The sequence below is a fragment of the Hordeum vulgare genome, chromosome 6H, assembly GCF_904849725.1.
Source record: "Hordeum vulgare subsp. vulgare chromosome 6H, MorexV3_pseudomolecules_assembly, whole genome shotgun sequence".
In the NCBI taxonomy this organism is placed as follows: Eukaryota; Viridiplantae; Streptophyta; class Magnoliopsida; order Poales; family Poaceae; genus Hordeum; species Hordeum vulgare.
Window position 1 is genome coordinate 120,115,839 of NC_058523.1, and position 26,797 is coordinate 120,142,635.

Genomic DNA, 26,797 nt, shown 5'->3' on the forward strand with positions numbered 1-26,797 from the left:
TCCTACGACCTTCATCATCTTATTGTTTTCCGTTGCTTCATGCTATTATTAATGAATGACAAAGATGCTTGAACTTTAAATAAAAATTACTGGTTCATACCAGGACGATGGGTCTCTCGATTGTTCCATTTACCGGCCACCCATCGCGCTGTATACTGTACTGTATGCATCACACCCATACGTTCCGTTCGTACACGTGGCAGCCGTCCCTCATCGTCCTGCCCGTGGCCCCACGCCCCGAGTCACCTACAATTATTCAGCGTACCACTCCGCTTGATTTTGTTTCCCGGCCTCCGCTTTATAAGCACGGGAATCCCCAGCCCCAGGTACGCACGGAGAGGCTCCGGCAAATCAAATCACACTCGTGCCAGAAGACGAGAGCCCCCCGTCCCCTTCCTCCTCCACCGAGCTCCAGCTCCCGCTCCGGAGGACACGGGCCATGGCGCCCCCTCTCTCCTCCTGGCCATGGGCGAGCCTGGGCATATACAAGGCACGCACCGAGCACCTCCTTTTTTTCATCCTCGCCGCCCGTCTCAATGTTTTTCCTCGTTGACTGACACCGCCGTTGTGCTGCAACTGCATGATCGCCGGACGGACGCGCGCGCAGTACTTCCTGCTGGCCCCGCTGGTGTGGAAGGTGGCGCAGGAGTGGACGGAGCAGGGCGGCGCGCCGCTGGGCTCGCGGTGGCTGCACCTGCTGCTGCTCTTCTCCGCCCGCGGGCTCACGTACCAGTTCTGGTTCTCCTACAGCAACATGCTCTTCCTCACCCGCCGCCGCCGCGTCGTCCCCGACGGCGTCGACTTCCGCCAGGTCGACCACGAGTGGGACTGGTACGTACACTCTCCCCCCTCCTCTTTCTCCTCGAGCTCGGCACGCCACCTGCATGCCGGTAGCTCGGTAATTAACAAGCGCTCTAGTAGTTTTCCTGCCTCGCTCCCCAGCTACTCCGGAGCTCGCTGCTTCAACGCGAAGCGCGTGGACACGAGTAAGAAGCATCCTCCACGAGTTAAAAAAAAAAAAAAAAGGTGCAGCACGACAGTTAGTTTATGGCGCCATTGAATGCAACTCCAGCCTATAAGATGGAGCATTTTCGTGTCGAGCGGTCAAGAATGTTTCTTGCGTCTAGACTCTACAACTCTAGCTAGACTCCGTGGAGCCAAAGAGATGTTGGACACGTCGGGCGCTCCGGCAATTGCCATAGCATTCCTCCAACCGCCATGACGTTTCCCGACCTCCCTTTTTCCCGGTCAATATATGCCACGCATTATATTGTTTCAACAATTTACGTCGGCATACATGTTTTCTGGTGAAAAAATGATTTGAGCTGACAACAACTGCTTCCTCCGTTTCTAAATATAATTCTTTTAAGATATTTCATTAAAGGTCTACATACGGAGTAAAATAAATAAATTTATACTTTAAATTATGTCTATATACATCCGTATATAGTTTATTAATGAAACCTCTAGAAAAACTTATATTTAGGAACGGAGGGAGTAATAAGTACAGTAAGCCGGTAAAACGGTGTAAGTTTTATCTTGTCATTTTTTTCAGAGGGATGAAGTGATTGTTTTTTTCTTTCTTGCTCTGTTGGACCCACCCGCAGGGATAACTTCCTGGTGTTGCAAACGCTGATTGGTGCGGCGCTAGTCAACGGCCCGCTGCTCCTCCCGGGGCTGGAGAATCTCCGCGTGTGGGACCCGCGGGGGCTGGGCATCGCGCTGCTGCTGCATGTGGGCTTCTCAGAGCCCGTGTTCTACTGGGCCCACCGGGCCCTGCACGGGGCCCCGCTCTTCTTCAGCCAGTACCACGCCGGCCACCACTCCACGCCGGTGACCCAGCCACTGACAGGTACGTATGTACGCGGTGCGCAGCAAGGAAGCACGGCCGCTGGATCGCAGCCAACCCAACCCAACCAAACAGCCCGAGTAGCGAAAAAAGAAGAGAGAAAGCATGTGTGCCCGTGCTGCATGACAGCCCCGTCTTTTCTCTGTGATTCGTGACATGCACCAGACGCCACTACCAACCAAATTGTGGCACGATATTCTCCCTAGTAGAATGCGATTTTTACCATGCCCGCAGCCTTGCATGCAGCATCAATAGTTACCATGCAAGTTGTGAGTTACACAATACTATGATTAAAGAAAAAAAGTTGTTTGTTACAACTTACAATTACTGGTAGGAACTAGGAAGTATTTCCACCCTTGACCAAGTTTCTTCTTCTTCTTGGTGTTTGGTCGCAGCTGGATTCGGCACGCCGTTGGAGGCCCTGCTGCTGACGCTGACGATGGGGGTCCCGTTGGCAGGGGCCTTCCTGATGGGGGCTGGGTCCGTGGGCCTGGTCTACGTGCACCTCCTCACGTTCGACTATCTTCGGAGCATGGGGTACAGCAATGTGGAGGTCATCTCTCACAGGGTCTTCGAGGCTGTCCCACCGCTCAGATACCTCCTCTACACCCCGACGTAAGTCCAAATCCTTTTCTCTCTCACATTACAATAGCACTAATATAAGAGCGTTTAGATCACTATTTTAATTATCTAAACATTTTTATATTAGTTTAGAGAGGGAGTAGTAGGCAATTATTTGGCCGTAAAGGCAGTCATTATTCACGCGTGGTAAAAAAAAAAATCCACCCCTCTGCCGTCTGCATGTGACACACTAGGCATCCGTTATCCTCTGCAGAGTACAGTAAAGCTGTTGCAGTAACGTGTTTGTTTCTTTACGTCCTTCTATCAAGCGGTTGCAATGGAAATTAAAGTTAAATTTGATGGTAATGTTTTGGTATATGCAGGTATCTGAGCCTGCACCACAGGGAGAAGGACTCCAACTTCTGCCTCTTCATGCCTCTCTTCGACCTCCTGGGCGGTACCCTAAACTCCAAGTCATGGGAGCTGCAGAAGGAGATCTACCAAGGTACGCAATTAACAATCACCCAAGGAGGCCGAGGACCCTACGCTCATCAATTTTATTCTCACACAGTAGTGCTAGCAGTAGTCGCATCGCTAGCATGCGCACCGCAGGACGATCGAGTACGAACGAGCCGGAGCAACATTGATTGACGAGGCATGCATAGTTGCATACATGTGTTGCCGTGTTGGTCCCGTTCAGTTCAGCAGTTCTTTAACCTGGTCCTGGTGACACCCTGCTTAACCAACGCCCGTCTTTTGAGCGTGTGTGCGTACGTACATGGTGCATGCAGGGAAGAATGATGGGGTGCCGGAGTTCGTGTTCCTGGCGCACGTGGTGGACATCATGTCGTCGATGCACGTCCCGTTCGTGCTCCGCTCCATCTCCTCGGTGCCGTTCGAGAACCGGCTGATCCTGCTGCCCTTCTGGCCCGTGGCCTTGGTCTACATGCTGCTCATGTGGTGCTGCTCCAAGACCTTCCTCGTCAGCTTCTACTACCTCCGCGGCCGCCTCCACCAGACGTGGAGCGTGCCCCGCCACGGCTTCCAGTACTTCATCCCGGCGGCCAAGGAGGGCATCAACCGCCAGATCGAGCTCGCCATCCTCCGCGCCGACAGGATGGGCGTCAAGGTCCTCAGCCTCGCCGCCCTCAACAAGGTGCGTCGTGGCATGCATGCACTGCACCAGCACCATCCAGCCATCCATTAATGCATCAAACCACATCTTCTTTTCCTTGCCTTGGTTATTATTGATTGGAAGTCTACTGGTATATGCTACAACTTGAGAACAGAAGCATGGCTTTCTTGTGCGCCTTTTTCGTTTTCGCGGATGCTGCAGTGCAACTACTACCCCATGCCTCCTCGTTGCTGGTGTGTCCGTGTCTAGTTGGTGTGTAGCACAGTGCTCCGGTACTGCTAGCTAGGTAGGAGGAGAGTGGTTGCTCGGTCAATTAGACGAGAGATCAGTTACAACGGGAGCCGGGAGGCATGTGAGCGCATTGAAGAACGGCAATGGCCGGCGAGCCACAACGCACCGGGGGAGTACACGGTCGAGATCGGGATCGGGAGGTCGGCCATGCAGAGGCACACTAGACGCTACTGTGTCGTTGGCAGGAGCACCATGCGCTAGCTAGCAGCACCAGTGGGTGGTGGCGCGGCAGCAAAGGTGGTGGTGGCCAACTTGTCCTTGCCGTTCACGCTTACATGTGCCTGGGGACAGCACTGCGGCTGCGGGTGGGCCACAAAGCCATCTATCCATCGATAGCCGGCCGGTCTGAGGCGTTTGCCGTGGAGCGCTTTGGCACGGCCTTATCCTGTCCTCGCTCACGTGGCCCAATCGCGGCGCGGAAGCTGGTAGCGACTGGTGCATGCATGCACCAGCAATGGCGAAGCACTGTGCGTGGATCGAGGGGCACAGGGCTTGCAGAGGGCCGGCGAAGAGTCGGCCTGCGCCGTCCGTCCGGGTGGTCGCGCGTGGGTTGGTCGCTGCCAAAATCTCTGCGTGGATTCGGCGGCCTGGTCCCGCTCGAGCTCCAGGCCTGGGCCGTGCCTGTGCCGTGCTGAACGAACGGTGGCCGGCAGAGAAGCTAGTACAGTGTACGCCTGTATTGCTGTACCTGCACAATTCCAAACTGTTTTCTTAAAACGCGGATCTTTAAAGAGAATTGCCAGGTTAAATAACAAAAACCCGGGCAAAAACCGTATTCCAAACTGTTTACAATGACGGGTTTATGCGAGAATAGTGCCTCGCTGGAAGCATCCAGTTTCTGAACAATCTTTTTCTAAGAAGTACGTATTATTTTTTATCGTAAAAACTCTCGGCTAATGTTTTTTTTTACCAGAACGAGGCATTGAATGGAGGTGGCATCCTGTTCGTGGACAAGCACCCTGACCTGAGGGTGAGGGTGGTGCACGGCAACACCCTCACGGCCGCCGTGATCCTGAACGAGATCCCCAGCAACACCAAGGAGGTGTTCCTCACCGGCGCCACGTCCAAGCTCGGCAGAGCCATCGCCCTCTACCTCTGCCGGAAAAGGATCAGAGTCATCGTACGTATCCGTATATCCCTGAGTTCACAAAGATAGCTAATTCAGAGGGGTCAACTTGTTGTGACAATTTCTCTTTGTTGCTTCAGATGCTGACGATGTCGTCGGAGAGGTTCCTGAAGATCCAGAGGGAGGCGCCGGCGGAGTTCCAGCAGTACCTCGTGCAGGTCACCAAGTACCAGGCCGCGCAGAACTGCAAGGTCTCACCGGCGTTCAGCCATCCGATTGCTGATCAATCTGTAGTTCTGTACCGCCCTTGTATGATGATGTGTTACATGATGGTAACGTTGGGTGTGCAGACGTGGCTCGTGGGCAAGTGGCTGTCGCCGAGGGAGCAGCGGTGGGCGCCGCCGGGGACGCACTTCCACCAGTTCGTCGTGCCGCCGATCATTGGGTTCCGCCGCGACTGCACCTACGGCAAGCTCGCCGCCATGAGGCTCCCCAAGGACGTGCAGGGCCTCGGCTCCTGCGAGGTAACGCACACAGCGATAAAACTACTACCATCCGTCTGATGATCCACGCCATGCCATCCCGCGTGTACTGACGGCGATCGATGGCTGCTGTGTTTGTGTGTTTCAGTACACGATGGAGCGAGGGGTGGTGCACGCGTGCCACGCCGGCGGAGTGGTGCATTTCCTGGAGGGTTGGCAGCACCACGAGGTGGGCGCGCTCGACGTCGACCGGATCGACGTCGTGTGGAAGGCGGCGCTCAAGCACGGCCTGACGCCGGTGTGATAGCTCCCTGGACGACGCAGGTGCGGAATGCAGCCGAAACGAAGCAACTAGGATCGCTCCCTCCTCCATCCCCCATGTATTGTATTGTACTCCACTCCATTCATGTCAAATGTACCACTAATACCGGTTTGACAAGAGACTGGATTAATTGAACCACCCAAGGACAGCAGCACACCTGTTCTTGACTCGTCTTTTATGACCAAAGCCCTCCAAAAGGGATAGCAGTAGAGTTCATCAGTTTATCATCTTCGTGTTTACTGATCGCTATGTAATCCTATTCGCGTTCTGGGTTCCTCAACCTCCGTTCCACTGTCTCTCTCGTCGACACTTCGACCAAGAAGGAACGACGATCAATCAAGGCCAAAGAGGGGCGGGAAGATGCGCCGCGAAATCTCGGTTTGCTTGGGCCAGTAAATGGTCGTAGTCACCACCATCCCACTCGTCCCGGTAGGTCTCCGGACGTTCTCCCATGACCTCTATTGCCGCGGCGAACATCTCCCTCCTCCACTCCTCGGGCCCGTCCCGCCGGCATTGCTCCGCGAGCCAGTCCTCGTTCTCGAACTGCAGGCATAAGCAACGTCAACAGAGAAATCCCACCTCGCCGGGGTCGATCTAGAACAGCAACGAAAACAATCTTATTTCGGACGAATTTCGCGGCACCTCGCGATCTCGCAGTCTGTGGGTGTATCTTCGGGGCCATCCGCGAGCGCCCAAACGTGAGTAGAAGGCCGTCACGTCTCGCATCATCTCCTCCTCGGACGGGAGCTGGAATCGCCCTGACAGAATGCCGGCCACCCAGTGGCTCTGGAGCTCGAATAGTGGAAAAGGGATCACCTGGATGCAAGTACCGAACAGAGTCAATCTAAGATACATTTTCAAGATCGCAACGTTTTCTATATGTTCTTGGATTTGATACACGAATCTAAGCAAAAGCCGGGTGAGTTTCGCTGGAATCTAAGCGAAGATGGGTCCTCCACGGTACTCTCTATCCGTGGCGGAGCTTGGGCCACATTTCAAGAGGGGCAAAGGGGCTGGGGAGGGGGCGAATTTCAGTGATTACATGGCCAATTTACTGATGATAATACAAACAAACCTCCTGGGCTCGGGGGGCAATGGCCCAGGTTGGTCTCCACAAAGCTCCGACAGTGCACTCCATGTACCAGGCGCCTTCACAAGATTTCAATGAACAATAACATGAAAAAAGGAAAATTGAAGGTATCACTAAAAATTAAGATTTCTATGTGGTAGCTTCGCATAGGTATTATCTTGACAGAGGACAACATAGATGGCCATAAATGGCAAGAAATCAATAAGTATAGTTTTTGTGCTCAGGACGAGAGACAATTAAACAAGTCTTCTTTTAGTGCAAGTTCACGCACTCCATGTGGTCAGTGCTCCAAATAACGTTCATTTGTATGGGTAAAAAAAAATGCTGTCAATATATATTTCCAGAGATATTGTGATCATTCTTCCATGCAGATTATCTACCCTATATTCATTGGCTTTGTAGGCTTGTATGTAGTCTATGCAGTAGCGTAGCCAGATCAGTGTGCTAGGGTGGTCCAATAATATAAATATTTACATACATTTATTTATTTTCAAAGAAGTATATTTTTTACTACACCATATACATGCTTTGGGGAAATTCCAGGGTGGTCCATGGACCACCCTGTCCACCCCCTAGCTACGCCACTGAGTCTATGTTAGACTGGAATATCGGCCGCATTCACAGCAGTGTGTACACGATTGAAGCAAGTGGTCATTGAGGTTTTATCTAAAGTAGGTGGCAGCATAATTTTTGGATAGGACCTCCACCCTCCCCGACATAAGCATATTTTTGGTCTCGTGCAAATGTACTTTTGCCATTCAAGGTAGTCAAAGTCAGGATACTCAGTTGGATCGATTTTCCTAAGACATAATCAAGTCGTAGTAGTAGCTGCCACTTTGCTACTACTGTTGCTACTCTGCTGCTGCTACTACCGTTCCTTGCTACTTCGCTGTTACTTCTTGCAAGATCTTTTCCGACACTGTTGTCGGGGAAGAATAGTTACTCGTCCACGTGCAACCTACTGGCGCTTGATACAACAGTTAGGAATAGTCTGCCGTCAACAGTTCTGTTTCTGGCACCGTTGCTATCATGCTACTTTGCTATTGATACTTTGCTTGCAGACACTCATCTTTCAGGTGTGGTTGAATCTGACAAACTCAGCTGCTAATACTTAAGAATATTCTTTCGCTTTCCCTTTGACGAATCAACAAATTTGGGTCGAATACTCTACCCTCGAAAACTGTTGCGATCCCCTATACTTGAGGGTCATCACACGCCACTAGTACATCATAGACTGTGGTGTGCCTCTTGTACTGGACGCCACTAGTAAAGAGCATATCAATGGCGTGTGCTCTACATTGTACGCTGCTATTAACCTATCAAACTAGTCGTGTATTACATCGGAGGCCACCGACCACAACAACCAAAGCATACAAGTCAAAGAATTCAGGATTTGATGTCAATACATATTAGGTACCAGGCTTTATTTAGATACACTAAATTTAGGAACATTCGATTCAATTGAGAGACTATGCTAAATATTATTTACTTGACTTTGTCTAAATAAAAAATCTCAACAGCTAGTATTTTCATGAAATACTAGGTTAAACACATTGAATTTCTATTGAAAGAAATATATTCTTTGATTCGACTAAGATGAGAACTGATATACTTGGTGTTATCCTTGAAACTTTTTGGGCCTAGAGGTTGACCTTCACAATAGTTATTTGATTGCATGGAACTTTAAGAATCAATATGTCAACAAAGTTGGGTGATGTAAATTTGGTATGAGTGGATGAACAAGAAAAATTCTTTATTAACAGTAAGGGCTAAAGTCAAATGTGTTACACTAAAGGAATACAAGGAGAAAGCTCTAAAGAGACATGATCACAAGATCTTGGATTCTCGATCTAATGTAACTTGATTCAAATTCCTTTCATCTAATGGTACGAAGGCCATGCCTATAGCCACATATTACCACGTGAGCAATTTCTCGTGCATTGACGCCAACTCTTCCCCAAAGAAAAACATCTGAAGTTCTGGATATATTTTGTCTTAAGAACAACTGCCATATAGAATCACGAGTGGAAAAACAATTCTTTCATACCCATATGAAAATTAGCAAATCCGTAAAGTGAAACTATGGAGAGAACAACTTCTACTTGACTATTCAACAACCATTGTCACTCATCTCCACAGATTCATGCATTTAAGCTCATAGCCGAGACCAGCATTGTATTCGTTTTTCGTTTTTATGTAGAAGTGTTATAAAGGTCGAGATGCACTATGGGACATGGTGACGAGCGAGGTGTAATTCTGGACCAACCATTCATTGGAGATCGATGATGTGTCTGTACTAGAACCGGTATATTGATGGTGTACACACTTCGACACTTCGTATATGTCATGTATTTAGTTCTACACTATATTACCGGCGGATCTCAAAGTCCTTACCGATGGCTCAAATTTAATAGTCGCCTGGATACATGTCCCAAAACACCATGTCCTACATATGTACCGTATTATATTACTTGAGCCGCAAAATTCTAGACATCCTTATTCTTATGAACATACAGAAAATGAAGAACTTATGGCAATTGCCAAAACATAATGAGCCTGCTATATAGATGCACTAAAATATAATGATAGAAACGAACCTTTAAAGGCAAACCGATGAAGGAGAGTTGAGGAGCAGCCTTTGGAGGGAACACATGCTTGTACAGTGGCTCGACACAATTGCCGTCCACGGAGACGGTTGCATCACTGTTGAGGAATGGGATGTTGTACTTGTATCTACCCTCAGGATAAGATAAACATCATTTCAAAAAGGATAGCATAAGCAAAGGCATGCATTTTTAATAAAATTATTCTACTTCGAATCATAATCCTATATAACTAAATGGATGATACACGCTAATGTATTTCCTTTAACATGCAACCATCCCTCAGAGAAGGCCCACCTCAAAATGCTATCATGCATGGGAAAGTCTTTCCATTCTTGATACATATATTCAATAAATATTTATAACTATATATTAATAAAATATAATCAATATATGTATTTTTCAGCTTTAGTTCTTGCATGATTAATCCAAATATTCATGTTCCATACAACTAAACATCAATGAGTTATATTGCAACCATCATCTAGTTAACTATTGTCCTTTTCTTCGGCTTCTCGGACTTCTTTGTATTTCTTTCAGACTACTTCATACTTAATAAAATGGCTGCATGCATCACTCGATGCAGAGGCTGGGGCGATGCCTCCTTTTCGAAAAAAGTTAACTATTGTCATTGCCTCAACTTGAACCCCATACGAGGAAGCTATCTAAATGGAACCATGAACTCTACAAAACCATTACAAAAAACATCACAATAGTTTTGAAAAGTGAATTGTATTTTGGGCATCTCAAAAACTACAAAAAGTTCATGGATGTAGGGAATGCTTTGAAACCCTAAAAGAAGACAAGTTTTTTTGCACATGGCACAAACAATTATAATTTTGTTATGAAAGTTTGCATGTTTCGAATTTCCTGCATTCCCTGCATTTTGTCACATTTTAAGGAAACACCTAAATGCAAAATTACTTTTCCATTGTGGCTAAGGTTGGAATTAAATTGTTTTGGAAATTCCAGTGTTTAATATCTATGGTTTCATAGTTTTGAGTTTGAATCTAACTTCAATTTTTTTGTTTTGCCTGCCTGGCCTGAAGCGTGTCTGGAAGCTGCATGCATCTTATTTTGTTGGTGACCCGGTGAATCCTCTGGTAGCCTGGCTGGGTGAACTATAGGGGCGATTAGCCTAGCCAAGCGTCCAGGCATATGACCAAACTGAGCCAGACGGCCCAGATGGGACACCTATCATCCAAAAACGAGATGCATGGTGACAAAAACCGAGCAGCCCAAGTAGGTGATTGCCCAAGTAGCAAGGCAAACAGCAAAAAGCCTAGGCAGCCTAGCTAGGCAAAAATCCCTATTTTCCTATTTTCCTCATGCATAAAGCCTAGTTCACCAACCAAACATGCCGCCAACCCCTAGTTTTGGGTGTGATGTGACTACTGCTGGAATAACCACCTCTCCACATAAGCTTAAACTTTTGGATGAGTTGATTAGTTCTCTACTTTAAGACTCTACCAATGCAGTATTAAAAAAGGATTATGCGGGTCTACAACAATTAAGGAGTAAAAAAACCTAGATGTGAAGGGGCGGGGGGGGGGGGGGAGCTGTTGAAACATATTGCTTGTCTTTTTTCATCAGTTTGGACTTTTAAATAAATTCGCTGAAGCATGAATTCATTACATGTAATTCAACTTAGTATAGCCTTGGATCACGTCATATATAGTTAGAATGTGTGTGGTCCTCTCTCTTAAAGTTCTATGCGACCATCAGGCCCTGGTGATCACGCCCAAGTCTTGTGAGTCCACACATGAGGGAGGGTGCACCAATATCTTGTACGACCAATTAGCTTAGCCAATTGGGTGACTTGGTTGGTACTGCCTCTGTAAACAAATACAAGATCATTTAGATCACTAAAATAGTGATCTAAACGCTCTTATATTTCCTTACGGAGGAAGTACGTGTAATAAGTATATTAATTTTGTTCTTAACAGAAGGCCGCATGTACAAACATACACGATGATGAGCATCGGCAAGCCAAGCACGGGCAGACTTTGTCAAAAAGAAGAAGGGAAAAGCGCGAGGAGATGAGCACACGTACCCGGTGCAATGCATGATGACATCCGCTTTGACGCGGCTGCCGTCGTGGAAGACCACACTCCCGTCTTCCTGAACACACTCGATCTGCGCATACATGCCGAGAAGGATTTCCATGGGATTGTCGTCGGGACAGTGCAAAGTTTGCATCATAACGTTGCTTTTTCTTGACTTTGCTATTACTGTGATATGCTGATATTACCTCGGAATGAAGCCACATATTAGCATGTCCAGGCAGCTTGTCGCTGGTAGCAGCAAACGCCGATCTACTGGCGAGATGGACCTCTTTGGCGACGCCAGCGATGTCCCTCGAGATGTCCGTGCCACTCGGTCCACACCCTATCACCACGACAACCTACCAATCGAGTTGAATTTACTGTTGAGAAACTCCAGATCTTATCGACCAGCGCATCTTCTGACTTTTCAACACAAGTGCAAAAGGAAACAATCGCTGGGCAAAAACACGCGGAACGACGGACGTGCCTGGCCGTGGAATGGCTCCGGCACGCGGTAGCTGGTGCTGTGCAGCTGCTTCCCGGGCCAAGCATCCACGCCTGCGGCAGCAGAGCAAACTGTCACGAGCTCGATTGGTGACGCGCTGTGCCGGCTGAGGATGAGAATGGATCGATGCGTTACCGGCGACGTCGGCGAAGTGCGGCTGGGAGTAGTGGCCGTTGCAGACGACGACGGCGTCGAACACCTCCTCCTCCGCTTCGCGCTTCTCGCCGCCGGACGCCTTCCTCGTGTACCTGACGCGCCAGCTGGCCCCGCTCGCCTCCCTGCTCACCCGGACCACCTCCGTCTCCAGCCGGACGAGGCCGTGGAGGTCGAACCGCCGCGCGAAGCTCTGGAGGTACCGGAGCACCTCCGCGTGGCCGGGGAACCTGCGGATGTCGCAGTCGGCGCCGGCCACGAAGGGGAAGTCGAGGAAGCCCATGGACTCGCGCGGGAGGTTGGTGCGGAGGGACGCGTAGAGGTTCGAGCGCCGCCGGGGGCCACCGGGCGGCTCCGGCGAGGCGGACGCGTCGGCGTCGGCTTCGTAGACCCAGGTGCCGCCCACGCCGTCCGTGCGCTCGAACACGACGGGGGCGTGGCCTTCGCGTCGCAGCTCGCGCGCCGCCACCAGACCGGCGGCCCCGGCGCCGATGACGGCGACACGGAGCGAGCGCGACGGCATCGGAGTATCGGACCAATCAGGCAGGAGGACAAGAGGAAGCGGCGTCGCGGGGGGACGCGGTTTTTTACCTGCGCGTTCCGTATGCAGCTTCTATCAGCACCGCATATCAGGCCTGCTGTCATATCAACACGGCCCGCCCACCTTTGTCTCAGCCATGCATAGTACAGTACGTATTCTACAGTATGATTACAAAGATTTGACGCATGTATATTCAGCTGTATTTCAACTGAGTTGACATCACCTAGGGTCAGGCCCTATAGATTCCTCTGCCAGTAGCTTGTACGCAGTGCTCCTTTATCCCATGCCGCCTGCGTTTAGGTTCTTTTCTTTTGAATACTAGTTGCAAACCAGGCACACGGTGTTAACTAGAATACCTAATCATCTAGACCGCTAATAACGTCATAACGAACAGATTTTTCTAACTAATTTGTGTTTTACTCCGTTCGTTCCTAAATATAAAACATTTTAAAAAATTTATTATAAATTACATAAGGAGTAAAATGCATGAATTCTCTGCCTATATATATATGCTGCATGTTATGTGTTGAGATTTGGTCCCTTCTCTTTTTTAGCTAGTGCTGATAGCAAATTTTAAAAAAAGTCCGGATCTCGATGTAAATAAAGGGTTCAGATAGCAACCACCTTAGCTAGTGTTGATATCAAATTCATGCCCTCTATTTTCATATCAATGCACCGTAATTTTACGTTCCGTAAATTTTATCTTATTTCATATGTAAAAAAAGACCGTAAGAAAATATATAGACACCAAAAAAATATTTTATATCATGTAAAATTATAAACACAAAAACATAGTGTAAAATATACATAAAATGCGTTTTTTTTGTCTTATGACCTATATTTTTATTTTCTTATGTCAAACTTTACGTAGTGATTCAGTATAAATATAACTATTTGCATTTTAAATGTAATTTAATTATGAAACAATCGTAAAATTACCTCGGGTGAAGAATAACTTATTCTCCATCCCGAGTGATGAATAAACTTTCTGCGAAGTTTGTCTACGAATAAATGTATCTAGTCATGTTTTTGTATTTAGATACATCCATTCCTAGATAAACTTAAGTTTGTCTAGGAATAAATGTATCTAGTCATGTTTTAGTATTTAGATACATACATTCCTAGACAAACTTAAGACAAGATACATTTATTCCTAGACAAACTTAAGACAAGAATGTTGGGACGGAGGGAGTATATAATAAAGCAAATAATGCTTCTGATCGTACGTCGTGCCATTTTTGCAAAAAAAATCCTTAAGTTTAGTTGATTTTAACCCGTAGTCCTCCAATTAGTGGAAAAAACTTTATGTTTCATCTTTATAATAAGGCCTCCACCGCGGCTCTACATCTCGGCTGCGCGGGCTCTGCATCTCTGTTGTGCATCACGGGTCGCCCGTCGCCGTCGACCCGCTTCACTCCGGGGCAGCGACCGCCCCTCCCCACCCCCTTCCTCCTATCCTCATCCCCTCGCTGCTGGCCCCTCGGCATCCTCGACATCGTCCCTCACGACCTGTCGTTCCCCTCCCGCTCCCTTACGCCTGCAGCAAATAAAATTGTGCCAAAATTTCTTTGAATTAATAGTACCACCCCGACACTTTACATCAAATCCTAGCAACTTATATATGTTCCAAATTGCAACAACCAACAAGCCAATGCAAAGAGTGTGAGATACCCTCAATCAAAGAGGAGAGGTGCATGAATCCAACAAAAATAAGTATGGGATACCCAGCCTAATAGAAAGCTTAAGACAGAGCCGAGAGGATACAAAAAAGATTGAGGATTGATAGCGTTGGCCCGATGACCTGTTGTCACACCAATGGCCCTCGCCTCCAGGCGGCCGGATGCGGGCAATCTAGCGACAATGACATGAGTTGGGGGCGAGGAGTGGTGCCGGGGTGGAGCCACAGTGGCCAACGGTCATTGGGAGGAGACCGACGTGGATGAGGAGCTGCCGATGCCATGGCCCGGCCCACACAGCATGCGAACGCAAGTGAGACAGGAGGTCACGAGTCTGGCTACTCCGGGGATCCGAAGATGGGGCGGAGTAGATCCGACGAGGCGGCGACGGACAGATCGAGTTGGAGAGTTGACCGGAGGCGGGGAGCACCAAGTTGGGGTGCTACGTGGTTGGGGGAGGCACGGGAAGCTGTGAAAGAGGTAGGAGAGAGCCAGAGAGGGGAAAAGAAACGAAGATAACATAGAGTGAGCCTCAAAAAAAATGAGGGACGTGTGGCAGGACACACAAGTAGGGATGATCCCTTCACCGAATAAACATCTCCAATATGTGCACGTGTACTTTTCTATCCCAACCTATGCACACATTGCAAGATTTGGGAAAAAAATGACCCCTGGGATGAAAGAACTCGCAAAGTGAACCCACGGTGAAATTTTTTAACCGAGCTGACCCTTTTGTGCGGCGCCCGACACCTAGGCACCACACTACACTGTGTGACGCCTAAGACGTCGGCGCCACACTACATTGTGTGATGCCTAAGACGTCGGCGCCATACGCCCAGCCACGCTAGCACAGCTGGCCCCACCCCCAGGCAGTGCTACGCCTAAGCCTTAGTCGTTGTACACTCTGCAGTGTGGCGCTGAGCGCTTAGGCGCCACACTGTGACTTATCCAGCCACGGGCCAGCCCCCTCCCCCACCCCTCCTCATTCCCCCCTTCACTTCACTTCACACCTCGAGTTGAAGTCAGCACCTTCCTCAAATTCCTCTCCAAATCAGCAGATCTGAAGGTTTGGTCCGGGCATTTGTTGTCCAATCCCTCCCCTAAGGTAATCCCCCCGATCCCCTCCTTCTCATCCAAAAAAAAAATGTCATTTGGTCACTTTTTTGCAAATGTGAGGAAACCCTAGTTTTTCATGAAATATGGGATGTATATGATATTGTTGTATTTGTTTGTATGTTGGGATAAGGGGTATGATGGGGTTAGGATTAGGGTTGTTTGGATGTTTGCATTATGGTTGTGTTAGGGTTAGGCTAGGGTTAGGGTTAGGGGTAAGATGGGGTTAGGGTTATGGATGTTTGGAAGTTAGGAATAGGGTTTATTTTTATTAAGTAGATTTCGTAGTATTTGGATGATTGCTTATAGAAAATATTGTATGTTGTGTTGTTTAGAGATGGAAATAACATGTGCTTATGTTCATCACGTGGACAAGGATGCCTTTTTAAAAGGCAATATTGATTCGGACCCGGATGAGCTTGACATGGTGTTCGACTTCTGTCCTAGCTATGCTGAATTGTTGGAACAAGTCCGAAAATATTTGAATTGGATGGACCCTAGTGATGTTGTTGAGTTTGATGGCAGGCATAATGTGGGATTCGGAATGCACATTCGTTGGAAAACCATGCGTGTCAATTCCGAGCAACATTGGCTTGCATACAAGGATACGGTGGCCGAATCACTAGACAAGGCTCTAGAGTTATTTGCCATCAAAATAAATGTTCCTAACTTGCACTTGGATTTGAACTGGGTTGCCTCTCCGATTGGTCAAGCAAGTCCCCCACACATCAACGATTAGTGACGCGTCGTGCCGGCTGAGGATGAGAGTGGATCAATGCGTTACCGGCGACGTCGGCGAAGTGCGGCTGGGAGTAGTGGCCGTTGCAGACGACGACGGTGTTGAACACCTCCTCCTCCACTTCGAGCTTCTCGCCACCGGACGCCTTCCTCGAGTACCTGACGTGCCAGCTGGCCCCGCTAGCCTCCCTACTCACCAGGACCAGCTCCGTCTCCGGCCGGACGAGGCCGTGGAGGTCGAACCGCCGCGCGAAGCTCTGGAGGTACCGGAGCACCTCCGCGTGCCCGGGGGAACCTGCGGGTGTCGCCATCGGCACCGGCCATGAAAGGTAAGTCGAGGAAGCCCATGGACTCGCGCGGGAGGTTGGTGCAGAGGGACGCGTAGAGGTTCAAGCGCTGCCGGGGGCCACCGGGCGGCTCCGGCGTGGCGGACGCATCGGCGCCGGCTTCGTAGACCCAGGTGCTGCCCATGCCGTCTGTGCGCTCGAACACGACGGGGGCGTGGCCTTCGCTTCGCAGCTCGTGCGCCGCCACCAGACCGGCGGCCCCAACGCCGATGACGGCGACGTGGAGCGAGCGCCACGGCATCGGAGTATCAGACCAATCAGGAGGACAAGAGGAAGCGGCGTCGAGGGGCACGCGGTTTTTTACCTGCGCGTTCCGTATGCAGCTTCTATAAAAAGCACCGCACGTGTTGTCATATCATCATAGCCCACCTTTGTGTGAGCCATACATATTTACCTAATACTAAAGCGGCTATATTCTGTCGAAAAACCCATCACCGACGTTTTGCACAAAAAACCCTCATGTTTTATGGTAATCAACCAGCAGTCTTGTTTTTATTTGAGATAATGTTTTGCTTTTATAGAAACACCCCTCTGTGCGATCAGCGCCTTATTCACACGCGCACGGTCCAATGGCCAGAGGTGGGTCGCGGCTGTGCAGAGCCTCCAATGGACGCCGGAGATGGACGGAGGGAGGAGGCTCGAGGGGCTCGGGAGCGGACGCCGGAGACATATTTTATCACCCAGGACACGCGTCGCCGCATGCCACCGGCATCCACACTGCAGGAGCCAAGGAAGGGGTGACGCGTCGTTGCGGGCGTCTGCCCCGCCCGAGCCCAAAAATAATCCCACCCCGCCTCTTTATATTAAATCTTAGCAACTTATATGTGTTCATTGTTGCGAGAATCAACAAGCCAACCAAAAAGGATGAGATATGGCCCCGGAAGGATACAACCAAAGATAAAACAGAGGCGGTTGAAATCCAAAAAACATAGCATGGGGATGCTTAGGGAAAAATAGTTGCAGCTACTAGCTCATTCTCATTATGAGAGAGCCAATATGAATACACGGAAATGAGGGACTAAAAGAGAGTGCCCGTCGGTGCTCGGGTGCGGCCGAAGCCAGCTCCTCTACAGATCCTCAGCCATGGCCGGTGGTGCGGGAGATCCGGCTGCGTGCGGGGAGACAAGAGAGACGCGCAGCCTGTGCAGCGCAGGGGTGAGATGGCTCACCGACGGGGTCCTTGCTGCAGATTGCAGGCGGGGGGTTAGCTCGACCCACTAGGTTAACTGCGAGAAAAGGGCCGGAGGAATAATGAAGACGGATCCAGATGCATATCGGTGGGAGACGAATAGATAAGGGCAATCTAGCTAGCGGTGGAGCAGGTAACCCGTACGTGTGATGGTCTGATGGGTGTACATGCCGGTCATTAGCCCGGTCCCATGCACCGCCACCACGTCAGGTCTTTTATTTCTACATACATGAGTTTTCTTTTGAACATGTAAACGGCTCAAGAAACTGAATTGGAATATGACGGTGGTGAACTGATGATACGCAACTCGAACGCTAGACCCAAACGGACATCCCTTTTATTTAGATTTTGTTCGTTTGGAGCAGTAAATGGACGTGTCTGTGTACGTTATTTATCCGAGGTCGGTGCATGCACCCAACGCAGCTACCCAACGCAAATTGTTCGGCCCCGCGCTCGGCCAGTCGCCGACATTGCTTGCACGCTCCCGCGCTCATGCACGCTTGCCACTCGTCGCGTCTCTCGCCACCACATCACACGCCCACCCTTGCTCTCGCATGTGCCCATGGTTTCGCCTGCTCACCGCAGCTCGCGCCCGTGCCCGTTGCAGCAAAATTTGTTCATCCCATTGAAGATTAAGATCTTTTTCACCCGGTGCAACGCATGAGCCCTTTTGCTAGTAGTATTCTATGTTTACAAAGAATTTATTTTTTAATGTCGATAGGAGAGCTATCAAATTCATTGATTAGAAAAAAATATTACAAGAACACCTCAAAAAAGGAGAAGAAAAAATAGACTGCTCAGTTTATTGCGAAAAATCGGGTAAAAAGAAGAAGTTGATCCCGGGTGCGCATGAGTGAGAATAAAGTGCGCAGAAAAGACTAATATTGATATGTGGGGCTAGATGTCGCTAGGAGTAACGACCATCGACGGGTAAACTACTCATATCAATAAGGAATTTCTTCTTTCTGGGAGCCCATTCATACTAGGAGTAGGACTCCACCTCCCTTAGTGGAGTAGGACTCCTCCTTCTTGGTGCGCCACCCCTTGCCGCTTCCTCCTATATATACTAGAGGGGAGAGGGGGCAGCCAATACTTAAATCCAAGGCGTAGCCCCTCTCCCTCCCTCTAGTTCATTCTTCCTCTAGAATAGGTTCGGCAGTGCACGACGAAGCCCTGCTCGATCAGCTCCACCACCATCGCTGCCACGCCATTAGGCTTTCAGAGAACACAGCTACCTCTCTGCTTCCTCTTACTGGATCAAGAAGACGGAGATCATCATCGAGTTGTACGTGTGCTGAACATGGAGGTGTCTTCCATTCGGCACTAGATCGTGATGGATCGTGATGAGATCGCAGGACGAATCGTGATGGGATTGCAGGACGAATCGTGATGGGATCGCCGGACGGATTGTGATTTGGATCACGAAAATGTTCGACTACATCAACCGCGTTATATACGCTTCCGCTTAGCGATCTACAAGGGTATGTAGATGCACTCTCCCCTCTCGTAGATGGCCATCACCATGGATAGATCTTATGTGCGCGTAGGAAATTTTTTGTTTCTCTTGCGACGTTCCCCAACAGTGGCACCATGAGTTAGGTCTATGCGTAGATGGCATCTCGAGTAGAACACAAAAGAGTTTGTGGGCGTTGATATTCAGATTGTTTCCCTCCTTAGACTTTTCTTGATTCGGCGGTATTGTTGGATGAAGCGGTCGGTTCCATCGACTAACATGCAACTTGTTGCATAAAGATGGTTGGCGGGTGTCAGTTTCTCCTACTCTAGTTGAATAGGATTTGACAGAGGCGGTCCTTGGAGGAGGTTAAATAGCAACTTGTGTATCACCGTTGTGGTTTTGCGAAAGTAAGATGCCATCATGCTAGATACCCATAGCAGCCACGTAAAACATGCAACAGCAAATTAGAGGACGTCTAACTTGTTTTTGCACGGTATGTTGTGATATGATATGGCCAAAGACATGATATGATATATTTGATGTATGAGATGATCATGTTATAATAGTTAAATATCGACTTGCATGTCGATGCTACGGCAACCGGTAGGAGCCATAGGGTTGTCTTTAATTATTTTACGCCTAGTGATGCTTTGCTTTATTGCTAGTTCAGTAGCTTTAGTAGTAACAACATAGTTGGCGCGACAACCTCGATGGCAGCACAATGATGGAGATCATGGTGTGGTGCCGATGACGATGGAGATCATGCCAGTGCTTTGGATATGGAGATTAAAAGCACAAGATGATGGCCATATCATGTCACTTATGATTTGCATGTAATGTTAATCCTTTTATGCACCTTATTTTGCTTAGGACGACGATAGCATTATAAGGTGATCCCTCACTAAAATTTCAAGATAAAATTGTGTTCTCCCCGATTATACACCATTGCGACAATTCATCGTTTCGAGACACCACGTGATGGTAGGGTGTGATTTTAACGACTAAGATGCGACCCTTTCCTTATTTGGGGGCGAGGCCTCAAAAGGGGAAAGAGGCGCATCTACGCGTTTCACAAGCAAGATAATCATAGCAATATAAATAACTGAAAGAGTGACAAGCACTTGCCATCTGATAAAGTACATAGTCATATAGTCATACATTATTCAGAACATGGAATGGTCCGGCTACGGACAAGATAAACAGCAAAAGCTATGATACCCCGCATGCTGGCCCCACGATCACGACCACGGCCTGTAGTCCTCGGGATAAGTCACATACAGCCTGCCGCTGTCCTCATCAAACTCCCACTTCAGCTGAGTGTCATCAGAAACTCCTGCCTCAGGGGTACCTGTACATGTGGGTGTTTGTAGTAAACCATGAGCCACGAGGACTCAGCAATCTTATGACCTTGGTATCGAATCTAACTGAGTTAAATGGGTGAGGAAGGTTAAGTGTTTGAGTCTGCAGCAACCTAAGCTTATATGGTGGCTATCGTACGATGATCAGAGTTAACATATGGTGGTCTACACAAGATGGTCGAAACTAGGTTGATCACTAAGTGATCCTGAACACCTACTTACGTCATTCATAACCCCATAGTGTTCTCGATCAGAGAAGGGGCTCTGAAAGAGATAGTCACGGTTACGCACTCAGTTGGCAAGTTTTTATTAGAATTTCTTGAAGTTGTCTAGAACCGGATGTTAACAAAATATCCATGTTTGCCACATAACCACGGGCACGGCTTTCCGAAAGATTAAACCCTGCATGGATGCTCCAACAAGTCCATCACAAATTACCACAGGCCGCATAGTAATCCTCTACCGCAAAACTCATGATCTCATCGGATTCCTTGGAGGAAAACCTCAACTCTGAGAAGACTCATAGTCTCACCGGAATCCCAATGCGCAAGATATATCGCTAAGGTAAGACAAGTCCAGTAAGACCGCCCGACGTGCCGACGACCCTGATAAGAGCCGCGTATATCAGTCTCAGGACACGACAGATGGGAAAGCCTACGGGAAACCAGACCTCAAGTTTCCTCACGGTGGCCCCGTAGTCTGCCCATTTTGGACAAACACTCATGAGGAGCACTCGCCCAGCGGGGTTGATTAAATTCCTCGGGGTAGCTATTCCCTATGCATTTAATTATGAGATTTTTAGTTTTGTGCCCCTAGTTCGTTAGCTCTACTCATTCATCCCCACGCTCTTAACTTTTGCTCACTTTTCCCCACTCCCTTGGCCGAAACCCTCATAACTGGTCACAAATGGTGGATGCCATCGGGTCAGTGCTTTGACTGTTAACTCTGACGAGTGATACGTCTCAAACGTATCTATAATTTTTGATGGTTTCACGCTGTTATCTTGTCAACTTTGGATGTTTTATATACCTTTTATATCTTTTTTGGGACTAACTCATTAATTCAGTGCCAAGTGCCAGTTCCTGTTTTTTCTGTGTTTTTGACTCTTTTCAGATCTGATTTTGGAACGGAGTCCAAACGGAATAAAATCCCCAAAATAAAATTTTCCAGAATAGAAGAAGATTGGGAGGCTTGAGGGCCAAGGCAGGGGGCCCACAGGGAGCCCACAAGCCCTGTTGTCGCGGCTAGGGGGGCCCGCGTCAACCAGGCTTGTGGCTTCCCTGGTGCTTCCTGCCCTAGCTCTTTGGCCTATAAATTCCCTAAAATCGCAGAAAAAATCAAGGCATCCACGAAAACACTTTTTCGCCGCCGCAAGCTTCCGTTTCCGCGAGATCTCATCTCGAGACCCTTCCCGGTGCCCTCCCGGAGGGGACTTTGGAGTTGGAGGGCTTCTACATCAACATCATCGCCTCTCCAATGACTCGTGAGTAGTCCACTTCAGACCTACAGGTCCGTAGTTAGTAGCTAGATGGCTTCTTCTCTCTCTTGGGTCTTCAATACAAAGTTCTCCATGATCTTCATGGAGATCTATTCGATGTAATCCTCTTTGGCGGTATGTTTGTCGAGATCCAATGAATTGTGGATTTGTGATCAGATTATCTATGAATTATATTTGAGTCTTTGTTGATTTCTTATATGCATGATTTGATATCCTTTTAAGTCTCTCCGAGTCTTGGGTTTTTTTTGGCCAACTAGATCTATGATTTCGGAGAAGTGCTTGGTTTTGGGTTCATACCGTGTGGTCACCTTTCCGAGTGACAGAAGGGGCAGCAAGGCACGCATCGTGTTGTTGCCATCAAGGGTAACAAGATGGGATTTCATCATAAATTTGAGATTGTTCGTCTACATCATGTCATCTTGCTTAAGGCGTTACTCTGTTCTTTTGGACTTAATACACTAGATGCATGCTGGATAGCGGTCGACGTGTGAAGTAATAGTAGTAGATGCAGAAAGTATCGGTCTACTTGTTTTGGACGTGATGCCTATAGATACAATCATTGCCATAGATAACGTCACGACTTTGCGCGGTTCTATCAATTGCTCGACAGTAATTCGTTCACCCACCGTCTACTTGCTTTCATGAGAGAAGCCACTAGTGAACACTACGACCCCCGGGTCTATTCACAACCATCGTCTCCACTTTCACTTTTACTTTTCTTTGTTTACTTTTTGCTTTCAGTTCTCACTTTGCAAACAATCTATAAGGGATTGACAACCCCCTCATAGTGCTGGGTGCAAGCTCTTTGTGTTTGTGCAGGTACTTGTGACTTCACGCGATCCTCCCACTGGATCTATACCTTGGTTCTCAAAACTGAGGGAAATACTTACCGCCGCTGTGCTTCATCACCCTTTCCTCTTCAAGGGAACACCAACGCAAGGCTCCAAGGCTGTGGGGAAATCCTTTGCATATTTGCCAAGGAAGTCCCTATAGGCGTAGCCCGTAGAAGCACGATTCCTGGAGCCGTTGTCAGGGAAGGTCTGTTGTCGCAGTAGCAGAAGGATTTCTGGCGCCGTTGCCGGGGAGGAGAGATCAAGTCAAGATCTATCCAAGTAGGTGTCACAAACTCATCTCTTGCATTTAACTTTTTGCAAGTTGCCTCTCGTTTTCCTCTCCCCCACTTCACATTTGCCGTTTTCATTTGCCTTTCTCCCTTGCCGTTTTCATTTGCCTTTTTGCCGTTTTCTTTTGCCCTTTGCCGTTTTCCTTTGCCTGTTTTCTTTCTTGCTTGTGTTCTTGTTGGTTTGTTGAAGTCATCATGGCTGAAAACACCAAACTTTGCGACTTCTCGAGTACCAATAATAATGATTTTATTAGTACTCTGATTGCTCCCGCCACTAGTGCGGAATCGTATGAAATCAACGCTGCCTTGCTGAATCTTGTTATGAAAGAGAAATTCTCTGGCCTTCCTAGTGAAGATGCCGCATCCCATCTCAATACCTTCATTGAGCTTTGCGATATGCAAAAGAAAAGAGATGTGGATAATGACGTGATTAAGTTGAAGCTTTTTTCCTTTCTCGTTGCGAGATCGTGCAAAAACTTGGTTTTCTTCTTTGCCTAAAAATAGTATCGATTCTTGGGATAAGTGCAAAGATGCTTACATATCCAAGTATTTTCCGCTGGCAAAGATTATCTCTCTACGTAACGATATCATGAATTTCAAGCAACTTGATCATGAACACGTTGCACAATCTTGGGAGAGGATGAAGTTAATGATTAGAAATTGTCCTGCTCATGGCTTGAGTTTGTGGATGATTATACAAATCTTTTACGCTGGTTTGAATTTTGCTTCTCACAATATCTTGGACTCTGCCTCAGGTCGAACGTTCATGGAAATCACGTTAGGAGACGCCACAAAACTCCTACACAATATCATGACCAACTACTCTCAATGGCACACTAAAAGGTCACCTGCTAGCAAAAAGGTACACGCTATAGAAGAAATTAACTCGCTTAGTGCTAAGATGGACGAGTTGATGAATTTGGTTGCTAGTAGAAATGCTCCTTTATATCCTAATGACATGCCACTATCTTCCTTGATTGAGAGTAGCAACGCTAGTTTGGACGTTAATTTTGTTGGTAGGAACAATTTTGGCAAAAACAATGCTTTTAGAGGAAACTATGTTCCTAGGCCTTTTCCTAGTAACTCCTCTAACAATTATGGAAATTCCTACAACAACACTTATGGAAATCACAACAAATTACCCTATGATATAGAGAGCAATATCAAAGAGTTCATCAACTCTCAAAAGATTTTCAATGCGTCCATAGAGGAAAAACTACTCAAAATAGACGATTTGGCTAAGAGCGTTGATAGGATGTCTTGTGATATTGATGCTTTGAAAGTTAGATGTGCTCCTCCCAAGGTCAACTTGGACGAAACTTTAAAAGCTATGCGTGTCTCCATGAATGAGAGCAAAGAAAGAACCGCCCAAATTCGCGCTAGGCATGAATGGTTTAAAAGGGTGCGTTCTAGTGATGCAAATCACGAAGATCTTAAAGTGCTTGGTGTGACTCCTCTTGAATCTTTGTTTTCGCGTGTCAAACCTATTGATGAAGGGGCTGGATATGAATCCACCTTGGTTGAAAAACGCCCCAATGATTCGGAGCCCACCTATCTTGATGATAAAGGTGTGGAGAGTGGAGTAGAAGAAATCAAAATTTTGGGTAGTAATGAAACTCCCACTTTGGATTTCAAGGAATTCAATTATGATAGTTGCTCCTTGTTAGAATGCATTTCCTTGATGCAATCCATTGCAAACTCTCCACATGCTTATAGCCAAAGAAAAGCCTTTACCGCACATATCGTAGATGCTATGATGAAATCTCTTGAAGAGAAGATCGAATTAGAAGTCTCTATACCTAGAAAACTTCATGATGAGTGGGAACCTACTATCAAAATCAAGATAAAAACTATGAATGCAATGCTTTGTGTGATTTGGGTGCTAGTGTTTCCGCGATTCCAAAGTCTTTATGTGATATTCTTGGTTTTTATGAGATTGAAGAGTGTTCTCTTAATTTGCATCTTGCGGATTCTACTGTAAAAAAACCCATGGAAAGGATTGATGATGTTCTTATTGTTGCAAATAAGAACTATGTACCCGTGGATTTCATTGTACTTGACATAGATTGCAATCCTTCATGTCCCATTATTCTTGGTAGACCTTTCCTAAGGACTATTGGTGCTATCATCGATATGAAGGAAGGGGATATTAGATTTCAATTTACCCTAAAGAAGGGCATGGAGCATTTTCCTAGAAAGAAAATAAGGTTGCCTTATGAATCTATGATGAGGGCTACTTATGGTTTGAGCACCAAAGATGACTATACGTGATTCCATCACCTTTTGCCTAGCTAAGGGCGTTAAACAATAGCACTTGTTGGGAGGCAACCCAACGAATCTATCCTTTTTCTTTCTGTTTTGTGTTTTCCACACTTTCATAATTCTGTTATGATTGTGTTTTTTGTGTTTATTTTTGCGTTTGTGCCAAGCAAAACCGTTATGATTAGTCTTGGGGATGATCGTTTGGTCATGCTGGAAAAGACAGAAACTTTCTGCTCACGAAAATAATTTACATTTTTTTTCTGTAAGAGCTTTTGAGTTGATTCTTTTTTCTACTGATTGCTACGCAAATTCTTCAGACTGTTGTAATTTTTCAGAATTTTTGAAGTACACAAGTATACGAAGTATACAGATTGCTACAGACTGGTCTGCTGTTAACAGATTCTGTTTTTGTTGAGTTGGTTGCTTATTTTGATGAAACTATGGATAGTATCGGGGGTTATTAGCCATGGAAGATTGAAAATACAGTAACCCAACATCAACATAAGTAGAATTTAAGTTTGCTACAGTACCTAAGGAAGTGGTGGTTTGCTTTCTTATACTAATGTTATCAGGAGTTTCTGTTTAAGTTTCGTGTTGTGAAGTTTTCAAGTTTTGGGTGAAGTTCTTATGGACAAAAAGATAAAGAGTGGCAGGAGCTCAAGCCTGGGGATGCCCAAGGCACCTCAAGTTGATTCAAGGATGCCGTAAAAGCGTAATCTTGGGGATGCCCCGGGAAGGCATCCCCTCTTTCGTCTTCAATCCATCGGTAACGTTACTTGGGGCTATATTTTTATTCACCACATGTTATGTGTTTTGCTTGGAGCGTCTTGTATCGTAGGAGTCTTTTATTTTTGTTGTGTCACAATCATCCTTGATGCACACCTAGAGAGAGAGACATGCACTCACCGTGATTTTGTCGAGCTTCACTTATATCCTTGGTTAGACAATTCAACTCACATGTGTTTCACTTATATCTTTTGAGCTAGTTGATTTTGCTCTGTGTGCTTCACTTATATCTTTTAGAGCACAGCGGTGCGTGGCTTGGTACTTGATCTATGCTATGATAGTAGTCTCAAAAGGGTTAGTTATCCAAAGGGATATGAAAACTTCCACCTTCATGTGCATTGAGTAGTTGGAGAAGTTTGATTCATCTCAATTAGTTTTGAGTTGTGGTTGTGGTAATATTAAGTTATACTAGTAAGGTGTTGTGGATCTATAAATACTTGTGTTGAAGTTAGTGATTCCCGTAGCATGCACGTATGGTGAACCGCTATGTGATGAAGTCTAAGCATGATTAGTCTATTGATTGTCATTCTTTGTGTGGCGGTCGGGATCGCGTGATAGTTTATACCTACCAACCCTTCCCCTAGGAGTATGCGTTGAATGCTTTGTTT

General features: G+C 47.2%; 2 protein-coding genes across 6 annotated transcripts; one reads left to right on the forward strand and one right to left on the reverse strand.

Moving 5' to 3' along the window:
• Positions 1-320: 320 nt before the first annotated feature.
• LOC123402073 (very-long-chain aldehyde decarbonylase GL1-2-like) lies at positions 321-5,841 on the forward strand. Of its 2 annotated transcripts, XM_045095934.1 has the most exons (10): positions 322-490; positions 608-831; positions 1,608-1,852; positions 2,245-2,464; positions 2,794-2,915; positions 3,202-3,566; positions 4,750-4,956; positions 5,043-5,153; positions 5,253-5,426; positions 5,533-5,841. In XM_045095934.1, exons 1-10 carry the CDS (start codon positions 440-442, stop codon positions 5,686-5,688), a joined length of 1,875 nt encoding a protein of 624 aa, XP_044951869.1. In that variant the 5' UTR covers positions 322-439; the 3' UTR covers positions 5,689-5,841. The 2 variants fall into 2 exon arrangements, with proteins under 2 accessions (XP_044951868.1, XP_044951869.1); XM_045095933.1 differs by having other exon boundaries at positions 321-490; positions 5,043-5,426.
• Positions 5,816-12,799, reverse strand: LOC123402075 (flavin-containing monooxygenase FMO GS-OX-like 4). Of its 4 annotated transcripts, none has more exons than XM_045095936.1 (7): positions 12,085-12,799; positions 11,932-12,002; positions 11,651-11,803; positions 11,453-11,535; positions 9,394-9,529; positions 6,349-6,522; positions 5,816-6,249 (listed from the first exon to the last, which is right to left on the reverse strand). In XM_045095936.1, exons 1-7 carry the CDS (start codon positions 12,623-12,625, stop codon positions 6,043-6,045), a joined length of 1,365 nt encoding a protein of 454 aa, XP_044951871.1. In that variant the 5' UTR covers positions 12,626-12,799; the 3' UTR covers positions 5,816-6,042. The 4 variants fall into 4 exon arrangements, with proteins under 4 accessions (XP_044951871.1, XP_044951870.1, XP_044951872.1 ...); XM_045095935.1 differs by having other exon boundaries at positions 11,932-12,020; XM_045095937.1 differs by lacking the exon at positions 5,816-6,249 and adding an exon at positions 6,782-6,855 and having other exon boundaries at positions 6,430-6,522; positions 11,932-12,020.
• Between the last annotated feature and the right edge of the window lie 13,998 nt (positions 12,800-26,797).

Bases quoted from the DNA above. Each gene is read 5' to 3' on its own strand.
- LOC123402075 (XM_045095935.1), bottom strand. From the start codon at position 12,625: ATGCCGTCGCGCTCGCTCCGTGTCGCCGTCATCGGCGCCGGGGCCGCC. The intron at 12,021-12,084 runs GTAACGCATCGA...AGCTCGTGACAG, and splicing joins GCACTTCGCCGACGTCGCCG to TTTGCTCTGCTGCCGCAGGC. The intron at 11,804-11,931 runs GCACGTCCGTCG...CTCGATTGGTAG, and splicing joins CGGAGCCATTCCACGGCCAG to GTTGTCGTGGTGATAGGGTG.
- LOC123402073 (XM_045095933.1), top strand. From the start codon at position 440: ATGGCGCCCCCTCTCTCCTCCTGGCCATGGGCGAGCCTGGGCATATAC. The intron at 491-607 runs GCACGCACCGAG...ACGCGCGCGCAG, and splicing joins CGAGCCTGGGCATATACAAG to TACTTCCTGCTGGCCCCGCT. The intron at 4,957-5,042 runs GTACGTATCCGT...TTGTTGCTTCAG, and splicing joins GGAAAAGGATCAGAGTCATC to ATGCTGACGATGTCGTCGGA.